This window comes from Heteronotia binoei, chromosome 3 (assembly GCF_032191835.1).
Source record: "Heteronotia binoei isolate CCM8104 ecotype False Entrance Well chromosome 3, APGP_CSIRO_Hbin_v1, whole genome shotgun sequence".
In the NCBI taxonomy this organism is placed as follows: Eukaryota; Metazoa; Chordata; class Lepidosauria; order Squamata; family Gekkonidae; genus Heteronotia; species Heteronotia binoei.
Genome location: NC_083225.1, coordinates 168,956,100 through 168,974,959, shown reverse-complemented (window position 1 = coordinate 168,974,959; position 18,860 = coordinate 168,956,100). Strand labels below are relative to the sequence as shown.

The following is an 18,860-nucleotide window of genomic DNA, read 5'->3' as shown; positions in this document are numbered from 1 at the left end:
CACCCAAAGGGTGATTAACATGTGGAATTCACTGCCACAGGAGGTGGTGGCAGCCACAAGCATAGCCACCTTCAAGAGTGGTTTAGATAAAAATATGGAGCAGAGGTCCATCAGTTGCTATTAGCCACGGTGTGTGTGTATATATATAAAAAAATTGCCACTGTGTGACACAGAGTGTTGGACTGGATGGGCCATTGGCCTGATCCAACATGGCTTCTCTTATGTAGCCAACGATGTACAAAATGAGGTAACTTATGGCACATATTTTGAATGGCTAAACATTAAAAGTTAAGAAAGGTGTAAGAGAGGAAGCCTTATAGGACAAGAAGTACATAGAATCCATATAGGGAAAGCATAGGCCCCACACATCAAATTGTTCTCAACTTCACTTTATTTGTACAGCAACAATTCATCAAAATGTGTTGTAAATCTAATAAACCATATCAGATTGTACAGGAGTAGGATTTCCTAACCCTTGAAGTCCTTTGTAGAGTATTGATTCTGATCTAGGCACCATTTCCTTGGGTTCCATAAGCTGTAGAACTGGTGGGTGGTACATCTAATAAATCTGGATCATATTTCAAGATACTTGTATTTGTTGACCCTTGAGTCTTGTAATTCTGGTAATAGTGTAATGGAAATATAGAAATGAAAAAAATCAGGGACCTGCAAGGACTTGTGGAATAGGGAATCTCATTCCCTTCCCCACGCACATGCACTATTTCCTCTTTCCCTGACAGTCCCTGCAGCCTCTCACTTTTTCCTGCCTCCTCTCATTTCACCTACCAGCTAACCTTACCACCACCCCTCTTCGGTTGTACACAATTCCCTACCACTAGTAGCCTCTACCTGGGAAAAATCTTGCTAAGTTGCTCGGTGCCGTACTGCCGTTGCATGGTAGGGAACCTGCAAAGATTTGTGTAGGGCACTTCATTTTCTCCTATATCCCCCTCTCCACATTGTTTCCTCTTCTGCTTTGTTTAAGGTGTGTGTGTGTTTTGGTAATTTGGTAATAAACCAAATCAAGATAAAGAGCCCTTTGTCTGTATATGTGTGTACTGATCTACAAAGCCTTGAGCAGTCTGGGACCCATGTATCTTTGGGACTGCCTCCTTTGATACATCCCCTTAAAAGCTTTACTACAGTTTGGGGTAATGGTTAAGTATGTGGACTCTTATCTGGGAGAACTGGGTTTGATTCCCCACTCCTCCACTTACAGCTGCTGGAATGGCCTTGAGTTAGCCATAGCTATTGCAGGAGTTGTCCTTGAAGGGGCAGCTGCTGTGAGAGCCCTCTCAGTCCCACCTACCTTACAGGGTGTCTGTTGTGGGGGGAAAAGATATAGGAGATTGTGAGCTGCTCTGAGTCTCTTACTCAGGGGTATAAATCTGCAGTCTTCTTCTGCTGCTGCTGCTGAGCCTGCTTCGGCGGGGAGGGCGGGATATAAACCAAATAAGACAGAGGTCCTTTGCGTGGGTTGCTGCGCCCTGGGGAGGGAAATACCTCTCCCAGTTTTTGACGGTGTGCCTCTGAAAGCGGTGCACCGGGTCAAGAGCTTGGGAGTTCTTCTGGAGCCTTCACTATCAATGGAGGCCCAGATAGCAGCCACTGCTAAGTCGGCGTTTTTCCATCTGAAGCGAGCAAAGCAGTTGGCTCCCTTCCTGGAGCGCCGGGACCTAGCAACAGTGATCCATGCAACGGTCACCTCAAGAATGGATTACTGTAATGCCCTCTACATGGGGCTGCCTCTGTGCCGAACCCGGAGGTTGCAGCTGGTGCAGAACGCGGCGGCTAGGCTGATATTGGGGCTCCCGAAGTGGGAGCACATACAGCTGGGGCTACGCGAACTGCACTGGTTGCCAGTTACCTACCGGGTTCATTACAAAGTGCTGGTTATTACCTTTAAAGCCCTATATGGCCGAGGACCTGCCTACCTGAGGGACCGTCTCTCCCCATACGAACCCCAGAGAGCACTGAGGTCGGCAGGGAAGAACCAGCTGACTATCCCTGGACCAAAGGAGGCCAAACTCCAAAACACCCGTACATGGGCCTTCTCCATCGCAGCTCCACACCTATGGAACCAGCTCCCGGAAGAAGTGCGAGCCCTGCGGTGCCTTGACCAGTTCCGCAGGGCCTGCAAGACCACCCTTTTCAGGATGGCCTTTGCTGGCTGAGAGACCGCTGTTGGGTGACTTCCGCTATTATCATTTATAAATGGAATTAGCACCTGGAAATCTGTATAATACTTGGTTAACTGGAATGTTTTAAAGTTAATGTGATTTTAAACTCTGTATAATTTTATGAAATGTTGTTAGCCGCCCTGAGCCGCCTCGGCGGGGAGGGCGGGATATAAATAAAATTTTATTATTATTATTATTATAGAATAAATAAATAAATGCTGCGAACAACAGACTGGTGATCCCAGGCCCAACAGACATCTCACTGTCCTCAACCAGAGCCAGGTCCTTTTTGGCCTGAGCTCCTTCCAAGGTGAACTCTCTGCCAAGTGGCGCTCAGGCCCTGTGGGACTCGATGCAATTCTGCAGGGCCCATAAGGCAGAGCTGCCCCACCAGGCTTTTGGTTGAGGACAGCAATGTCCTCCATCTTGGCTGGCACTCCCTATCCTTTTCCCAATTCCTATTCCATCTTTTCTAATACCTCCCACCCCTCCTGCGGGATGACGTGCCGCCTGAAAACTGACATGTCAATCAGCTTATGTTAACACCATCCGAGAATTGTATTAATGTAAACTGAATTGTTATTGTGTTTTATTCTTTGATATTTTAGTGTTTTGTTGTTCATCACCCAGAGCCCTGAGGAATCAGGGACTGGATGATTCATAAATCTAATTTATAAATAAATAAATAAGGAATAAGCAGGCAGATCCAATGATGCTTGTCCTTAAGCCTTTCTTCTCTCTTTTTTTCATTTTTCCTGTTAAAAAAAGTAGTTGCCAGCTGGGCTTATAAAGTATACCCTGGGTTTCTAGAATGAATGATTAGAATGTTTAATTGTTATGGTCGTAGCAGTGATGTTCATATGCCTAGGTTAAGAACTAGAGGGGGCTCATGACATATAGTTTGGCATGGCCCTTTGTTTCAGTACTGAAGGATGCTCATGCTTAGGCTCAGAGTCATATAAAGCCATTTGGGTGACCTTGGGTCAATCACAGTTCTTTCAGAGCTCTCTCATGCATAACACACACAAAAAAAAGAGTTAGAACTTAAAACTGCCAGTCTTCAGATCTCCTAACTATACTACACACAATGCCATATGATAACTAATTATTGCCATTTAAAATCAACAGTAAGCCAGTATCAGCTCAACCCAAGCTTACTGCTATGTGAGCTTGCTCAGTTGCTGCACAGGCAGTTATGATTAGAAACTTTACTCCAATTATCCATTCTGCATGAATGCAGGTGCAAAGGTTAACCAGTGTTAATTCTCCTTGCATACACAAATTGGAATTCTGAACCAGGCTTAGAGTCCCTGTTAGTACAGCAAAATAACTCAGAAGAGGAAGAGGAGGGAGGAGGAGGAAAAGAAGATGATGATGATGATGACGACATTGGATTTGTATCCCACCCTCCACTCTGAATCTCAGAGTCTCAGAGTGGCTCACACTCTCCTTTATCTTCCTTCCCCACAACAAACACCCTGTGAGGTAGGTGGAGCTGAGAGAGTTCTCACAGAAGCTGCCCTTTCAAGGACAACTCCGAGATAGCTATGGCTGACCCAAGGCCATTCCAGCAGCTGCAAGTGAAGAGAAGTGTAGTGGTTAAGTGTGCAGACTCTTATTTGGGAGAACCCACACACTTAACTGCTGCACCAAACTGGCTCTCAGATAGCCTGGGCACCTGTGTTCATAGTTCACAAGAATCCAGTGTTCGCTTCTAACCAGGAGGAAGAATGAGGCACACAAACACAGCAACAGGCTGCGTCTGGGCGCATTCCAGCTTAATGTCAGTGTGGTGTAATTGTTAAAGAGACTAAGAACTGGGAGACCCAGCTTCAATTCAATAATAATAATAATTCTCCATTCTGCAATGGAACTTTACTGGGTGCTCTTGGGCTAGTTACACACTCCCAGCCTAAACTACAGAGAAGAGGAGGAGAGTTGCTATGTGTCCCGTTGGGGAGAAATGTGAAGTACAAAAGAAAAAAAAAGTAATACTGTCATGTCTGAATGCAGTCAGTATGCAAGATATGTCCAGCTTCTGACTTTAGAATCTAGTTGACACTGCCTATCAGCAAGGCATTTACAAGATACTTGAGTCTGTGCAGATGGATGTTATGAGGCCGTCTGATGGAGGGAGGGGAAGGTGGCAGGCAGTACTAAAATGACAGAAGCAGATTGATTATAAAATAGCTTCCCATTTCAGAATATGCATGAGCAGTACTGTGTCATGTATGCAAAAGATAGAGTATTGTAAAGTATGTCCATTTAAAAAAAAAACCTATGAGCATTTTATTTTTAAAACATCCATATTCTTAATCGATGGACAAATAGATTCTGAATCTAGAACATAAGAACATAAGAGAAGCCGTGTTGGATCAGGCCAGTAGCCCATCCAGTCCAACACTCTGTGGGTGTTTTCGCACTCACGTTTTACTGGCGCCACGACCCTCCTGACGCCGGCGAATCTGCATGGATTTCACACCAGAAGCGCCGGCGCACCCAGAAGCGCCGGCTACTTCCGTCGCTAAGCCAGCGCAAACGTTTTCCTGCATCTTTGCGATTTGCGTTTGCGCTGGCTTAGCGACGGAAGTAGCCGGCGCTTCTGGGTGCGCCGGCGCTTCTGGTGTGAAATCCATGCAGATTCGCCGGCGTCAGGAGGGTCGTGGCGCCAGTAAAACGTGAGTGCGAAAACGGCCTGTGTCAAACAGTGGCCAAAAAACCCAGGTGCCATCAGGAGGTCCATCAGAGGGCCCAGGACACTAGAAGCCCTCTCACTGTTGCCTCCCCCCCCAAGCACCTAGAATACAGAGCATCACTTGCCCCAGACAGAGAGTTCCAACAATATGCTGTGGCTAATGCCATTGATGGACCTTTGCTCCATATGTTTATCCAATCCCCTCTTAAAGCTGGCTATACTTGTAGCTGCTGCCACCTCATGTGGCAGTGAATTCCATGTATTAATCACCCTTTGGGTGAAGAAGTACTTCCTTTTATCCATTCCAACCCAACTGCTCAGCAATTTCATTGAGTGCCCACGAGTTCTTGTATTGTGAGAAAGGGAGAAAAGTACTTCTTTCTCTGCCTTCACTATCCCATGCATAATCTTGTAAACCTCTATCAAGTCACACCTCAGTCAACGTTTCTCCAAGCTAAAGCGCCCCAAATGTTTTAACCTTTCTTCATCTAGCCAATAGGTCACCAGATGGCAACATCTGATTTTAGGACATAAGTAAGAGAAAGTGAGGCATGCCTAAGCTCCATGAAAGTCTAAGAAACCTGTGTATTTGTGTTAATTTCAGTAGGGAGTAGGTGTGCCTAACTTTGTGTCTGTTGTACACATAATAAACTTTTTTAAAAAGCCTTTGAACAATTGATGGCTGTATGCTTTACAGATAATAGTGAGGGAAGAGAAAGCACAATATAGTTAGTAACTGTAAATCTTAACTCTTCGCCAACTCCATAAGGAACCCGGTATTGATTAAACAGTCTTATGATTCACAAAATGCAAGGACTGTGTCATTAGTGTATTGTTGTGTCCTTTTCTTCCAGGTTACTCAATACTTCAAGCTATTATGGAAACAGCAGGAGAAAAAAGCTGGCAAGTCAGTGCCATATGCGTGGAGAATTTTAATGATGCAAGCTACAGGCAACTTTTAGAAGACTTGGACCGGAGACAGGAGAAGAAATTTGTAATAGATTGTGAAATAGAGAGGCTTCAGAATCTCTTAGAACAGGTAATACCTGCCTTTTAATGTCACTGTAAACACATTAGTAGGGCTCTCAAAGAAGTGGCCTCCCTCCCTTTGCCTTTCATTTGCATTGCCAATCAAGACTGGATGTATTTCATCTTTCCCCCTCTCTTCACCCTTTTATACATAGTTCGATATTCAGTTTCCACTTATGACTCCATCTGCACATTAATGTGAAAATTCCCATCAAGTGGTACGGCAAACTGACCTGAAGGTGGCTGGCAATGTTCATCTCTAAAAACAAACTAGACAGGACAGGACAAAAAAACCCTCATTTGTGTAAATCCAAGTCTACTTCAGTCAGATGTGTAGAATGGGGAGGGGGTTTTAGGTTTTGGCCTAGGCAGGAGCCATGTCTCAGGAGCAAATGATCTACTTTGCATGAAGAAGGTTCTAGGTTCAGTCTCTGGATTGGGTAGTAGGTGATATGAACATTTCATTTCTTTGTTTACTTAAATGGAAAATTTCTACACTGCCTATCCATGGAACCTTCCTGAGAACATAAGAGAAGCCATGTTGGATCAGACCAGTGGCTCATCCAGTCCAACACTCTGTGCCACACAGTGAGCAAAACCTAGGTGCCATCAGGAGGTCCACCAGTAGGGCCAGAGGTGGATTACAAACCAAAATAATAAAACATAATACATAACACAAACATAAAACACTCTCAGTTTATTAATTAAAGCTTAGAATTCAAAATTAATATTTTATAGATGAACTGTCCCAATATCCATGACAGAACTCTCTATAAGGTCTCCCCACTCCTAAGTGCTTTATCTCCCATCCAAGCTGCCTTTTGGTATTGGAGCACAGCTGAGGGAAAATATGCCTGAGGGGGACAGACTATAGAGACGTGAGCTGTCAGCTAAGGCTCCAGGTCTGCACTGGTTTTATTAGACTTTATTATCTAATGCCAATAAATGTTATGTTGCCCTTCTCATTCCTAAAATATGCCACTTGTTTACTGTTTCCTCTTTCTGGATTTTTCTGTGTATGTGAACACAGAAAGCTGCTTTATACTGAGTTAAATCACTGATTTATCAAGGTCAGTATCATCCATTCTGATTGGCAGAGGCTCTTCAGGATCTCAATTCTTTCACATCACCTGCCATTCCATCCTTTTAACTTGAGGTGCTAAAGATATAAATTAGGATCTTTTGCTTATAAAGCAGATGCTCTATCTCTGTGTCACGACCCTACTCCACGAAGGAAATTGGTTGTCCTTAAGAATCCTACATCAGGAATTTATTGTCATCCTTAGTATCCAAATGATATAGATTGACTCCGTACAGAAAGCTACAGCCCTCAGTTTGCAAGGCTGTTATCAATAGGACAACTTGGAGGTCATTAATTCACTGGGTTGCCATAAATCGGAAATGACATGACAGCAAACATGCACAGACATATTAAGCAGACTGAATATGTACATGAGTTAACCGAGCCTTGTAAAAAGTTGGTCTTGTTCACACAAACATGTTCAGCATTTGATAACTACAAGATCAAGGGGTGGCTTTCATATCTCATTATGCATTGTCAAAGACAATACTTTTCAGCAATCAGCTCACATTTTGCTACCAGTCGATAACTGTACACCATATAGAACTCCAATGTTGTGTATGCATTTATGAACAAGGTCCAAATTGTAGGCCTAAATACATTCAGGAATCAACTGAAATCATTCACAGCACCGACCTAAATCCTGTGTATCCACTCCTTGTTCAAGGGAAAAGTCTGTGATTTTTTTTTAAAAAAGAAACTAATGGTTATATGAATTTTAAAGCATAATTTGCAGAAGCATTTGTGAATTGCAGCAAAGGAATGCCATCTAGTGGTGCTGCACACTAGTATGCTGCTAATTTGTTAAAAAGTTTTCTGCACAGGACATGTTTGAGAGCTTCAATAATATTTAGTGCATAGTAAAGCTGTAGGGGAGCAAAGCAAAAAAAAAAATGCTTTCCATAAACCATGCTGAATTCCCATAGCCTTTGGGGAAAAAAAACAAAATTGGAAGAAACTGAGAATTAATGACACCGCCATTTCCCAATGTAGCAAAAGTTATTTCTGCAGCCATTGCTGCGATCAAAATGGTGCCAAAATGAAAATGAATTCTCCGTGTTCATTTGATGCTGCAATCACCAGAGTGTGAGAGAGGCACAAATGTCATAGCTTTGTAATCAAGTCTTTCTCCAGTCTTGGATGTTATCACATAAAGTAGAAAAGTAGACATTTAAGATGCTGAAAGCATAGAAAAGCAAGTGACTTTTATTTTTTTAGTTTTGTGCAAACACAGAAATATTTTTAGTCCGTTCAGCCACTGACTTGTCCATGTTTTCATTGTTTTTATATGTCATTGAAACTTTTATTTAAACAGGTACATAATTTGATTATCCATGTATCAATGTGCAGGAGGACTGAAAGATGATTATAAAGTTCTGCGGTGTACTCTGTGATCTTCCCCAACGAGATCTAGTCATCTGCAACTAGTTTTGTGCAACAATTGTTGGCCACCCTTCCTTCATCAAAACTGCCCATACAGTTCAATGAGGCCTAAAAGAACATCACTTTTGTAATAGAAATGCATGCCCAGAATCCTCAACATACACTTTCATTTATTTATTTACGTTTTATGCCAATAAAGGCTAACTTGACTTGATTTGACTATTTATTTACTTACTTAGTAACTTCATTGACAGCCTACCTTTCTCATCAAAATTCACAATGTCAAATAGTGCAGTCAAATAATACAAAACATCAAACAAGCAATGCAGTCAGGGCCGGCACATGGAAATAGGTGGGGTAGGCGGTTGCCTAGGGCACTACCCTGCCTGAGGGTGCCAATAGGCATCCCCTTATTCCCCTACACTCTTCAGGGGCTTTCTTGGAAGCCTCCCAAGAGTGAACCATTCTAGTGGTGCCTGGCCGCTTTCAACCCGAAAGCAACAGGGCGCTGCTAAAACACCGCACTCTCCAAAGAGCACTGCATTTTAGTGGCACCCAGCCACTTTCGGGTTGAAAGCAGCCGAGCGGTGACCTCATGGAAAGGCACCGCTTGTCCGCTTTCATCCTGAGGCCATTAATACACAAGCATGAAATAACTGTCTGAAACCCTTAAAACACTGAGCAACCTAAAATGATGTAGATAAAATGACTGGGCCAGAAGCCGACCATAAAATGTTTAATAAACAAAAGACCTCCTTGGTTAAAAACCTAGGTCAAGAGGGATATTTTTGGCTTGATGCCTAAAAAGGAAGTAAGGTAGGCAGCGTGCAAGCCTCATGGGAGACAACATTCCAAAAGCAAGCTGCCACCACTGAAAAGTCCTGCCCTCGTGGGGTTGCCAGTCCCCAGGTGGGGCCTGGAGCTCTCCCACTTTTACGGCTGATCTCCAGCTCGTAGAGATCAGCTCCCTTGGAGAAAATGGCTGCTTTGAAGGGTAGACTCTATGGCATTGTACCATGCAGAGGCCCCTCCTCTCCTCTCCCCTCCCCTCCCCAAACCCCACCCTCTCCTGGACTCACCCTCAAAGTCTCCAGGTATTTTCCAATCCAGACCTGGCAACCTTAATAAGGCACCCACCTCACCTCTGAAGGTGAGGGAACACAGAGTAGAACTGTGTCACAGCTATCTAACCCAGAAATTATCAGACCATGGGCCACCATGGCCTAAATATTATCTTTAGGATGCACTAATCCTAAAGAACTTCTGATATGGTTAGTTTCTCCATGGGTACAGCTGCCACTTTTCAGAATGATCCCTGTGGTTTAGGTGACTGAAAAACATGACTGTAGAAGGGAGGGTCTGGAGGGGAGGGGAACAGTGTCCTGCAACACAACCATGTCATTTCTGCCTGCATTACTAGAAGTGCTGCCACCATGTTGCAGAATGCTGTAGGATTCCTACCAAATGCTATGGTTTTTATCTAAAATTTCTGGGAAATCCTAGAGTGTCCTGAAAAGTGGTGCTGTCATTTCTTGATGTGTAGTCATGTTTTAAGACATCGTTTTGCTAATCTCGGCCCTCCCAGTCACCCAGGGTCGCCAACCAGTAGCTGACCACTCTAGTTCTCATGATGAAATTTAGTGTGGGGCTCTTGAGGCAGCAGCTGCTAGAAAGGAGATGTTTAGCATGGAGAAGGGCAAGGCAAGGAAGCAAGAAAAGTAGGAGGTGGTGCTGAGGAAGAAGTAAGGGGGAAATTAGAGTTCTTCTGCCTCATGATTTTTTATGGGCTTTGTGCATCTTAATAGTAAAATAATAGTAAAGCAGATGGCAGGAATACATACTGAAAATAGCAATAGCAGGCTAGGCACAAGTGTACAGCAAAATATGACTTTGTTATTTAACAAAAAAGAAAACAAAAAATGGTGTCATGAGCAATGTTCCCTCTAAGCTGTAGAGTCTTTTGAGCAAAAATTCTACATTGTGAGCTACTGGCATTAAAGTTGTGAGCTACTGAATAAATTAGTTTGCTCTGCGGCCATTTTTCCTGAACTGAGACAAAAATGTGTGAGCTGGAGGCTAAAAAATGGTGAGCTAGTTCACACTAACTCAGCTTAGAGGGAACACTGGTCATGAGTACTAAGCATTCCAAAATGGAAACCTGAGGTCAGTTTACAGTCAAAGGGTTTTGTTTGTCATTCCTTCCCTATCTCTTAGCCTTCCTCCCTGTGTGTGTGTGTTTTATGTGTTAATATTATGCTTTATTTTCATTAATATTTCACATTTATTTGCATTTCAAATCCTTTTTAATGTCTCAAATGTTTAAATATTTGAAATGTTTTACCATTTGCTGCCTTAGGTACCCTGAATTGGTTAGAAAGACAGCGTAGAAAGGTTTTAAATAAATATCTATGCATCCAAGTAAACCATACATATGGCATTAAGAAGGGCTACAAACAGTGCTGCTGCACTAGTTTTGTGTGTGTGTGTGGGTGGGTGTTGAACATTTTTGAGGTGAAAATAGGGCTTTGAAGGGGCGGGGTGGATGGGTCCCAAAATGTTTCTTAACGCCCACACTCACTTTATTTTGCTGTTTTTCACAGTTTCTTCACTATTATATAAGATGGGGATTAGGAATTACAAAGCTCATCACTGAGTAGGGTTGCTAAATCCCCTGCGGAAGTGACATCATCGTGCTGGTTTTGTATTGTACCATAGAGTTTTTCCTCCCAAATGGCTAAAGCGTCCAGGAAAACCATAGAGTTTTTCTGAAAATGCCTAGAGCAGCCACTGCGTGCCATCATTGCACCAGTGATGTAGGGGGAGGTTGTGGGCCAGCGGGATGGGAACCTCCTGGTCAATGTGGCTGGTGGGTTGGGAACCTCCTGGGTGGGGGAACCCCCGCCCAGACCGGGGGCTTGGCAGGGGCCTTGTTTGCAACTCTGTCCTGGATGGATCAGGCCTCATTGCTTCTTTAACAGGCCAAATATATTCTATCTTTCACATCCCCCCAATGAACATTTTACTTTCTTTCTCAAAAGTTGCCAAAAAGAAATGCAGTTTCACTTAGGGCATTTTTTGTAGAAAAAGCCCAACAGGAACTCATTTGCATATTAGGCCATACTCCTTGATGCCAAGCCAGCCAGAACTGCGTTCCTGCTCAAAAAAGCCTTGGTTTCACAACATTTTTCAGTTCAGTGCCAGTTATAGCTGTTTTTCCATCTCAGGTAGAAGAATCCTGGAGTTCAGCTTGAAAAATACCGTTTTCCAAACAAGAAAATGCCGGTGCAACTTGCAATCAGCAGCTCTGTGCACCTTGTCATGGAGACTTGTACTCATTAGGCTCATGACACCTCAGAGTGATGCTGCATTTTAGCAGTTTTGCTGCATTATGGTGCAGCCTATGTGAACATTAGCCCCATTTAAGAAGATGCACTCTCAGCTGCTCAATCTCTGTGCATAGTTACTTGAATTGTCCAGTACCCCTCAGAGGTTTACTTTCTGTAGATCCATTTCAAAAATGCATTTGTCTGTACAAACCAACTGGACAACAGTTTATTTCTGTAAAATTATTAACTATCTTGTTCTGCAAAGTGGACTTTTCTTTCTTTCTGACATAGATAACATGTCAGCTGCTATAAATTAATTAATCTCCACTCTTTTAGCTCAATTTATCTTCACACAAATTATCAGTAATTACTTAGCTGACCTTCCATTTCATCTACATTTGCACAGGCATAATGGGAAACACAACCTACGTTGAGAAATGTAAATGGAGTGGAATATTGAGTGATCCATCTACTTTGCACAAATATGTAATGCTAAAATGAGAGAAAAAAGACCCTGAAAATCTAAAACCATACCTACTACAATAGCACTTGTTTGTTTGCCTCGAGATGTGTTTTAAATGCATTTGTTTTCTTATGCAAAACCCAGAAAGACACACATACCCCTGCCGGTGGTATATTTGCTATGCAAGATTATTTTTATAACTAAAGAAGTAGCAGACATCAATTTAAGATCAAGGACCTTTGCATAAATTGGTGCAGTATTTTCCCAGATGGGAGTGTATGAGGGGAGGGAATAGAGACTCTTAATGAGGATGCACTGTGCCTCCAGCCTGCTTTGTTTCCCAGGAATCACTTCAGCCAAAGGCCCACAGAATAACCACAGGCCCTGCTGGGTGGAGGAAGGGACCGCTCAGGCATATCCTGTTTCTATTCTCTACCGCAGGGTAGGGCTTGTGGCCTGAAGCCGCCAGAAGAATACAGTACGTACAACGCATCATCAAACAGAAATCAAAAAGTGACAGCTGCCCCTCCCCCACAATTTCCTCATTAAACAGCTGCCCCTCCCCCCCACACCAGCCCCCACCTCCTGATCAGTAAATGAATGCCTGACGTAGTGGGATTGTACTTTTTTGCTGCCCCTTCTAATACATTAATTGTAACCATCCCAGCATTTTCTTACACATTAAATCCTAACATTTACCTAGCCACCTAACAGCATTTTAGATGCCTATTCTAATACATTAATTGTAAACATATAGCATTTTCTTACACATTAAATCCTAACATTTTTCTATCATCTTCAGTGCCTGTTCTCAGAGTGAGACAAAAGTATTTGACCTTAAAAGGTCAAGTGCTGAAATGTATATCTCGCAGACGTGGGAGGATATTCACCCTGTGAGAGAGAGCAAGAATCTTAGCAAATTATTTAATGCTGACACAGTTTAGACCTGGACAAAATAAACAGATGAAATTAGGTTCTCACGCAATAAATTTCCTGTTCTTATGGTCTGTGATTTAAAATAGCTTTTCCATCAAATTTATGTATGGGCTAATTGTGAGAATAGTGTTTGACCCCCAAAAATGGTCCTAAGAGGTCAAGGGGTTTTATGGCTGTGAAGTGCAGAAAAATGTAGACTTAAGAAAAATGCAAAAGCAGGACAGAGATATACAATTTAGGTTATTTTAAATATAAACAAAGATAGGATTTTCTGACATGTATAGAAACACACAGGTTACAGAATGCCCCATTGGTTTTTTTGTGGATATACTCTGACTGTGTCCAATATGTAGATAAAATAAAATTTTAAATAAAAACAAGCAACAGTAAGCAGTGTTTTAAATGATTTTAGTTCTACATGCCCTGTTAAATGTGCATTCACCCCATGTTCCCCAAGTATTGTTGACAACACAAATATTTACTGCCAACTTTGGTGATTTTTGATATGGTTCCACCAAGATCAGGATCTGAGCCTTTAATTGTATTCAAGTAGGCATTCATTTGCTTTTGATGGAACTCTTAACATCAGAAGATCTGGGGCTTAGTTCTGAGCCATGCAGCTCACTTAATATCTTGGCACACAATACAACTTTTTTCCATCGTCAGCATCCTCCACCTGTTAGCACTCCAAGGAGCTGTCTGGGGGGGTTACTTGAGCAATGAACAGGGCCCCGGCAGTAGGAGGTTGCCTAGGATTCTATAAGAAAAAGAAGAGCTTATCGTTGCTGCTTTAGGGAGAAGAGGGGGTTGTGGGTCACGGGCAGCCTAGGAACTGATCTCCTTGATGAACCAAGGGTGCAGAGAGAGGAGCGAATTCCACATTTTAATCACTCTCTGTGTAAAATAGTATTTCCTTTTGTCCACCCTGAATATGCTATCAGCCTCGTTGTATTGAGTTCTAGTATTTTGAAAGGGGGAAAAAGTTCTGTTTGTCAACTCTCTCCACCCCTTGCATAATTTTATAAACCTCTATCTTGACCCCACACCCTCCCCCTCCCCTAACATAGCCATCGCTTTTCTAAACTGAAAAGTCACTCATCAGCCTTTCCTCATAGAGAAGGTGCTCCCCCCCCCCAACCCCCCCAATCAACTTTGCTGCCCTTCTCTGTACTTTTTCTAGCTCTGCAATGTCCTTTTGGAGATACGGTGACCAGAATTGTACACACTATTCCAAACAAGGCTGCGATATAGATCTATATGGGGGCATTACAATATAGGCTGTTTTATTCTCAATCCCGTTCCCAAGAATACCTACCACAGACTTTGCCTTTTTCACCACTGCAGCACACAGGGTTGACACTTTCACCAAACTATCCTCAACACACTTGGGATTTTCCCCCCTCTCAGTCACAGCAAGTTCTATCCCTATTAGCTTATACGTGAAGTGGGGATTTTTTTTGACCCACTATGCCATCACCTTACACTTACCAGCACCTCACCCCTAGTTCCTAATCATTTATGAATAAATGAAATAGTCTTGCCCCCGTACCAATCCTTATCGGACCCCGTAGCATACTTCCCTACATTGTGAGAATTGTCCACAGATCCCCACTCTTTACTAACAGTCATTGAACCAGTTTTTTAATCAGAAAGAGAACCCATCCTCTTATCCCATGACTGCTAAGTTTACTCAGGAATCTCTGGCGAGTCTTTCTCAATGAACTCTAAAAGGTTGGTGAGGCAGGACTTCCCTTTGCAGAAGCCATGTAGGTGAAGAGTAGGTGGAATTCACTGCCACAGGAGGTGGTGGCGGCCACAAGTATGGCCACCTTCAAGAGGGGTTTAGATAGAAATATGGAGCACGGGTCCATCGGTGGCTATTAGCCACAGTGTATGTGTGTATATAAATTTTTTGCCACTGTGTGACACAGAGTGTTGGACTTGATGGTCCGTTGGCCTGATCCAACATGGCTTCTCTTATGTTCTTATGTTCTTAAGATTAAAAAAACCAAAACAAAAAAACCTGGCACGATTGTGATCTGAGGGTGGAAAAATGTTTTTGTTTCAAACAGTCTTATTAGTAACATATGGCAATAAATTTCAATTTCTTACATCATTAATAATTACTTTTTATCTATCCCATATATTACTTTCTACCCACTCCTCCCCCGTTACTTGACACCCGCCGGTGTTATATACTTAAAATCTTAATATTAAAGGTACCCTTAATTAATAAGAACCAAAATTAATATCCTCCTCCCTCTTGTACTTAGTCATTATCAAAAATTGTCCAATGTCCTTTTATTTTCCACTCTTTTTCTACGTATCTTCTGAACTTTTTCCACTTCATCTTAATTACTTCTAAATCATAGTCTCTTAAGGTTCATGTTAACTTGCCCATTTCACCCCAGTGTCATAACTTTTAAAATCCAATCCCATTTTTCTGGTATTTTTTCTTGCTTCCACAACCGCGCATACAACGTCCTAACTTTTTCCACTCCATCTTAATTACTTCTAAATCATAGTCTCTTAAGGTTCATGTTAACTTGCCCATTTCACCATGTGTCATAACTTTTACAATCCTACCCCATTTCTCTGGTATTTTTTCTTGCTTCCACAACTACGCATATTATGTCCTAGCAGCTGAAAGCAAGTATCAAATTATAGTTCTATCTTCTTTTGGATTTTTTTTTCCATTTGTAATCCCAACAGGAAAGTCTCTGCAACTTTCTTAAATTCATATCCCGAGATCCTAGAAATTTCTTGTTGAATCATCCGCCAATACTTTTTTTGCCCTTTCACAAACCCACCACATACGGTAGAAAGAACCTTCATGTTTTTTTTTTACATTTCCAACACCGGTCTGGCATCTTATTATTCATCTTTGCCAATATCACCCAGTGAGTTGCATTTGAACACGAGTCTCCTAGGTTCTTGTTTAGCACTTAACCCGCTAGAGCCAGCGGAGTATTTTACTTACTTTACTGTAGCCCCCCCTTTTTTGTTTTTGTTTTTTTGCTGAGACTGAAATGTAAGAACAATGTTCTCAACTAGGATAGGCATTAGAGGACCACACTAGGATCCGGAACCATCAAGTTCAAATCCTGACTCTGCCACGCAAGATTGCTGGTGACTTTGAGCCTATCACGCTCTCTTGCCTTAGCCTACCTCACAAGGTTGCTGTTGCGAAGATAAAATGGAAAAGGAGAAAAACAATTGATAAGCTGCTTGGTATCATGATTAGGGAGGGAAACAGGATGTAAAAACTGAGCACTACACCACAATGGTTTCAATGAAATGTGGAGGCTGGACAGTTGTAAGAGACCGCAGAGGCTACTGTTACACGGCTAACCCTACTGACGTCCAAGCTCTGACAAAATTGGGCTAGTCGGTTATATTCAGGCTTCCCATGAAACATTTACATGCGGATAATTAGAGAAATAAGAGCCCCAGTGGTGCAGAGTGGTAAAGCCGCAGCACAGCGGTTCTAACCTCTGCTAACGACCTGAGTTTCACGGTTAAAACAATTTTATTTGGTAACAAATTATATGTCCTGCATCATTAATAACTTCTTTTAACTATCCCACATATTACTTTCTAGCCATCCCTCCCCCATTACTTGACCCCCGCCGGTGTTATTTACTTAAAATACTAATGTTTAAAGGTACCCTTAACTAATAAAAAATGAAAATTAACATTCTTCTTTTTTTTCTAAGACTTCATCATTATCAAAAATTGTTCAATGTCCTTTTATTTTCCACTCCATCTTAAAAACTTCTAAATCATAACCTCTTAAAATTCTTGTTAACTCGTTCATTTCACACAATGTCATAACTTTTACAATCCAACCCCATTTCTCTGGTATTTTTTCATGCTTCCACAACTACGCATATAATGTCCTAGCGGCTGAAAGCATGCACCAAATTATAGTTCTATTTTCTTTTGGAAATTTTTCCATTTGTAATCCCAACAGAAAAGTCTCTGCGACTTTCTTAAATTCATATCCCAAGATCCTAGAAATTTCTTGTTGAATCATCCGCCAATACTTTTTCGCTCTTTCACAAGTCCACCGCATACGGTAGAAAGAACCTTCATGTTTTTTACATTTCCAACATCTGTCCGGCATCTTATTATTCATCTTTTGCCAATTTCTTAGGAGTCATATACCACCTGTACATCATCTTAAAACAATTTTCTTTAATACTCTGACACGTTGAGAGTTTCATAAAGTTCTTCCACAAATATCCCCAAGTTTCCATATATATTTCTTTATTTACATTAATTGCCCACTTAATCATTTGAGATGTCACTACTTCATTTTAAAAGTAACATATAGATTTTTGAAATTAATTTTTCATTGTCTCCAAGCAGAACTTTTCCCATTTCTGTTTGTTCTCATCTTATTCCTTCAGTTTTAACATCGCTTTCCACCAAACTTTTTATTTGTTGCGTTTGAAACAATCATATTTATTATTCAACTCTTCGGCAGTTTTCAATTCTATTTTACAGCTTTGTATTTTTAGTTTATACGACACCCTTTTTCCCTCTCCCATCTCCGCCGTTATCCTTATTACTTCCGCAGGCACTGAGGATAGAGAAATGTTACGACCGTTCCTTTGTCATAGATTGCTATTTGATCATGTTTTGCGCGCTTCGGTTTTAATACAAAGGCACGCAAATCGGGGCCCTCGGCGGTAGTTTCTAAAGCATCCGCGCAATTCGATGTTTTGATTACGCGTGTCTTAGACGGTCGTTGTATATAATCGAATAAAATATAATACGCGATCGCGATGTATAACGTTAGACAACCTTGTTACTCTGACTTTTGAAAACCCCGAGATAGGCCCCCTTCTGCGAATTCGGCTCAGCGGCCCGCCACCAATAGGGGAGTCGCCGTTGTTCAAACGCGCCAGCGGGTGCGGGGGGGGGGGGGTCGGCGCAGGATTCTCTTTAAATACGGGAAACCCGAGCGCCGTTCTGACGGCTCCGTACCACCATGGCGAATACACCCCTGTCTGTTTTTAATCCTGTGGTCCCTGGAGCACCCGTGAGGAGGAAAACTACAGCGAGGATTCAAAAACCTAGCACCGATTCTGACAAGGAGAATGTACAGCCGGTTCTTGCTAAACGCCTTTTTGCTTCCCCCGAGAAAATGAAAGATGGGGCAGAAATCTGTACACCGAAGCGGAGTAGATGTTTCCAGGATGGTGAGAGTTGTGACTCCGTGAATCCGTCACAACAAGATACATTTAAGGTGGGTAGAACAACATGGGAAAGATGTGTAAAAGGTTGTGTTGTTTCTGTTTAGGCTCCTTTTCTCATTTTGTGTGTTTGTGATTTTTAGAAAATTTGTCTCGTGGACTTGTCCGGTGTTCAGACGTCGATTCAAACCGTCCTGCAAAAATACGTGGGAGTGTCCGATGAAGACGTTCCACCTGTGGACAAGCAAAAGTCACGTTCTGCGATGTACAAACTGATAACTGCCACCGCTTATTCTGTTCTCAATTATTGCTCCAACGATCTCTCTTATTCTATGTGTGACGGATGCATTTTAGATAGACCCGGACAGAATTCTCATGTATGTTTGACGTGGTCCTCTGCTTTTTACGATGAGAACTTAAGATATGTTTGTCGCAATCTGAATATGAGCCCCGTGTTGTATGTGATCACGGTTATTGCGTGTTTTCTTGATTGTTGTGGTATTAACAAGAATCATGTCATAACATTGGCCAACCTGGTGGAAGGCGTACGAACATCCCCGACCCCC

General features: G+C 42.2%; 1 protein-coding gene across 8 annotated transcripts in view; it reads left to right on the top strand.

Annotated features, from left to right (window-relative positions):
* Positions 1 to 18,860, top strand: part of GRIA4 (glutamate ionotropic receptor AMPA type subunit 4) — a 343,665-nt gene that overhangs the window by 224,281 nt on the left and 100,524 nt on the right. For all 8 annotated transcript variants that reach the window (XR_009555212.1, XR_009555213.1, XM_060234875.1 and 5 more), the window contains exon 4: positions 5,730 to 5,914. Coding sequence is in view for 6 of the 8 variants with exons in the window: in XM_060234875.1 (XP_060090858.1) it covers positions 5,730 to 5,914 (185 nt within the window). In the remaining 2 variants the exon portion in view is untranslated. The remainder of the gene's footprint in view (positions 1 to 5,729; positions 5,915 to 18,860) is intronic.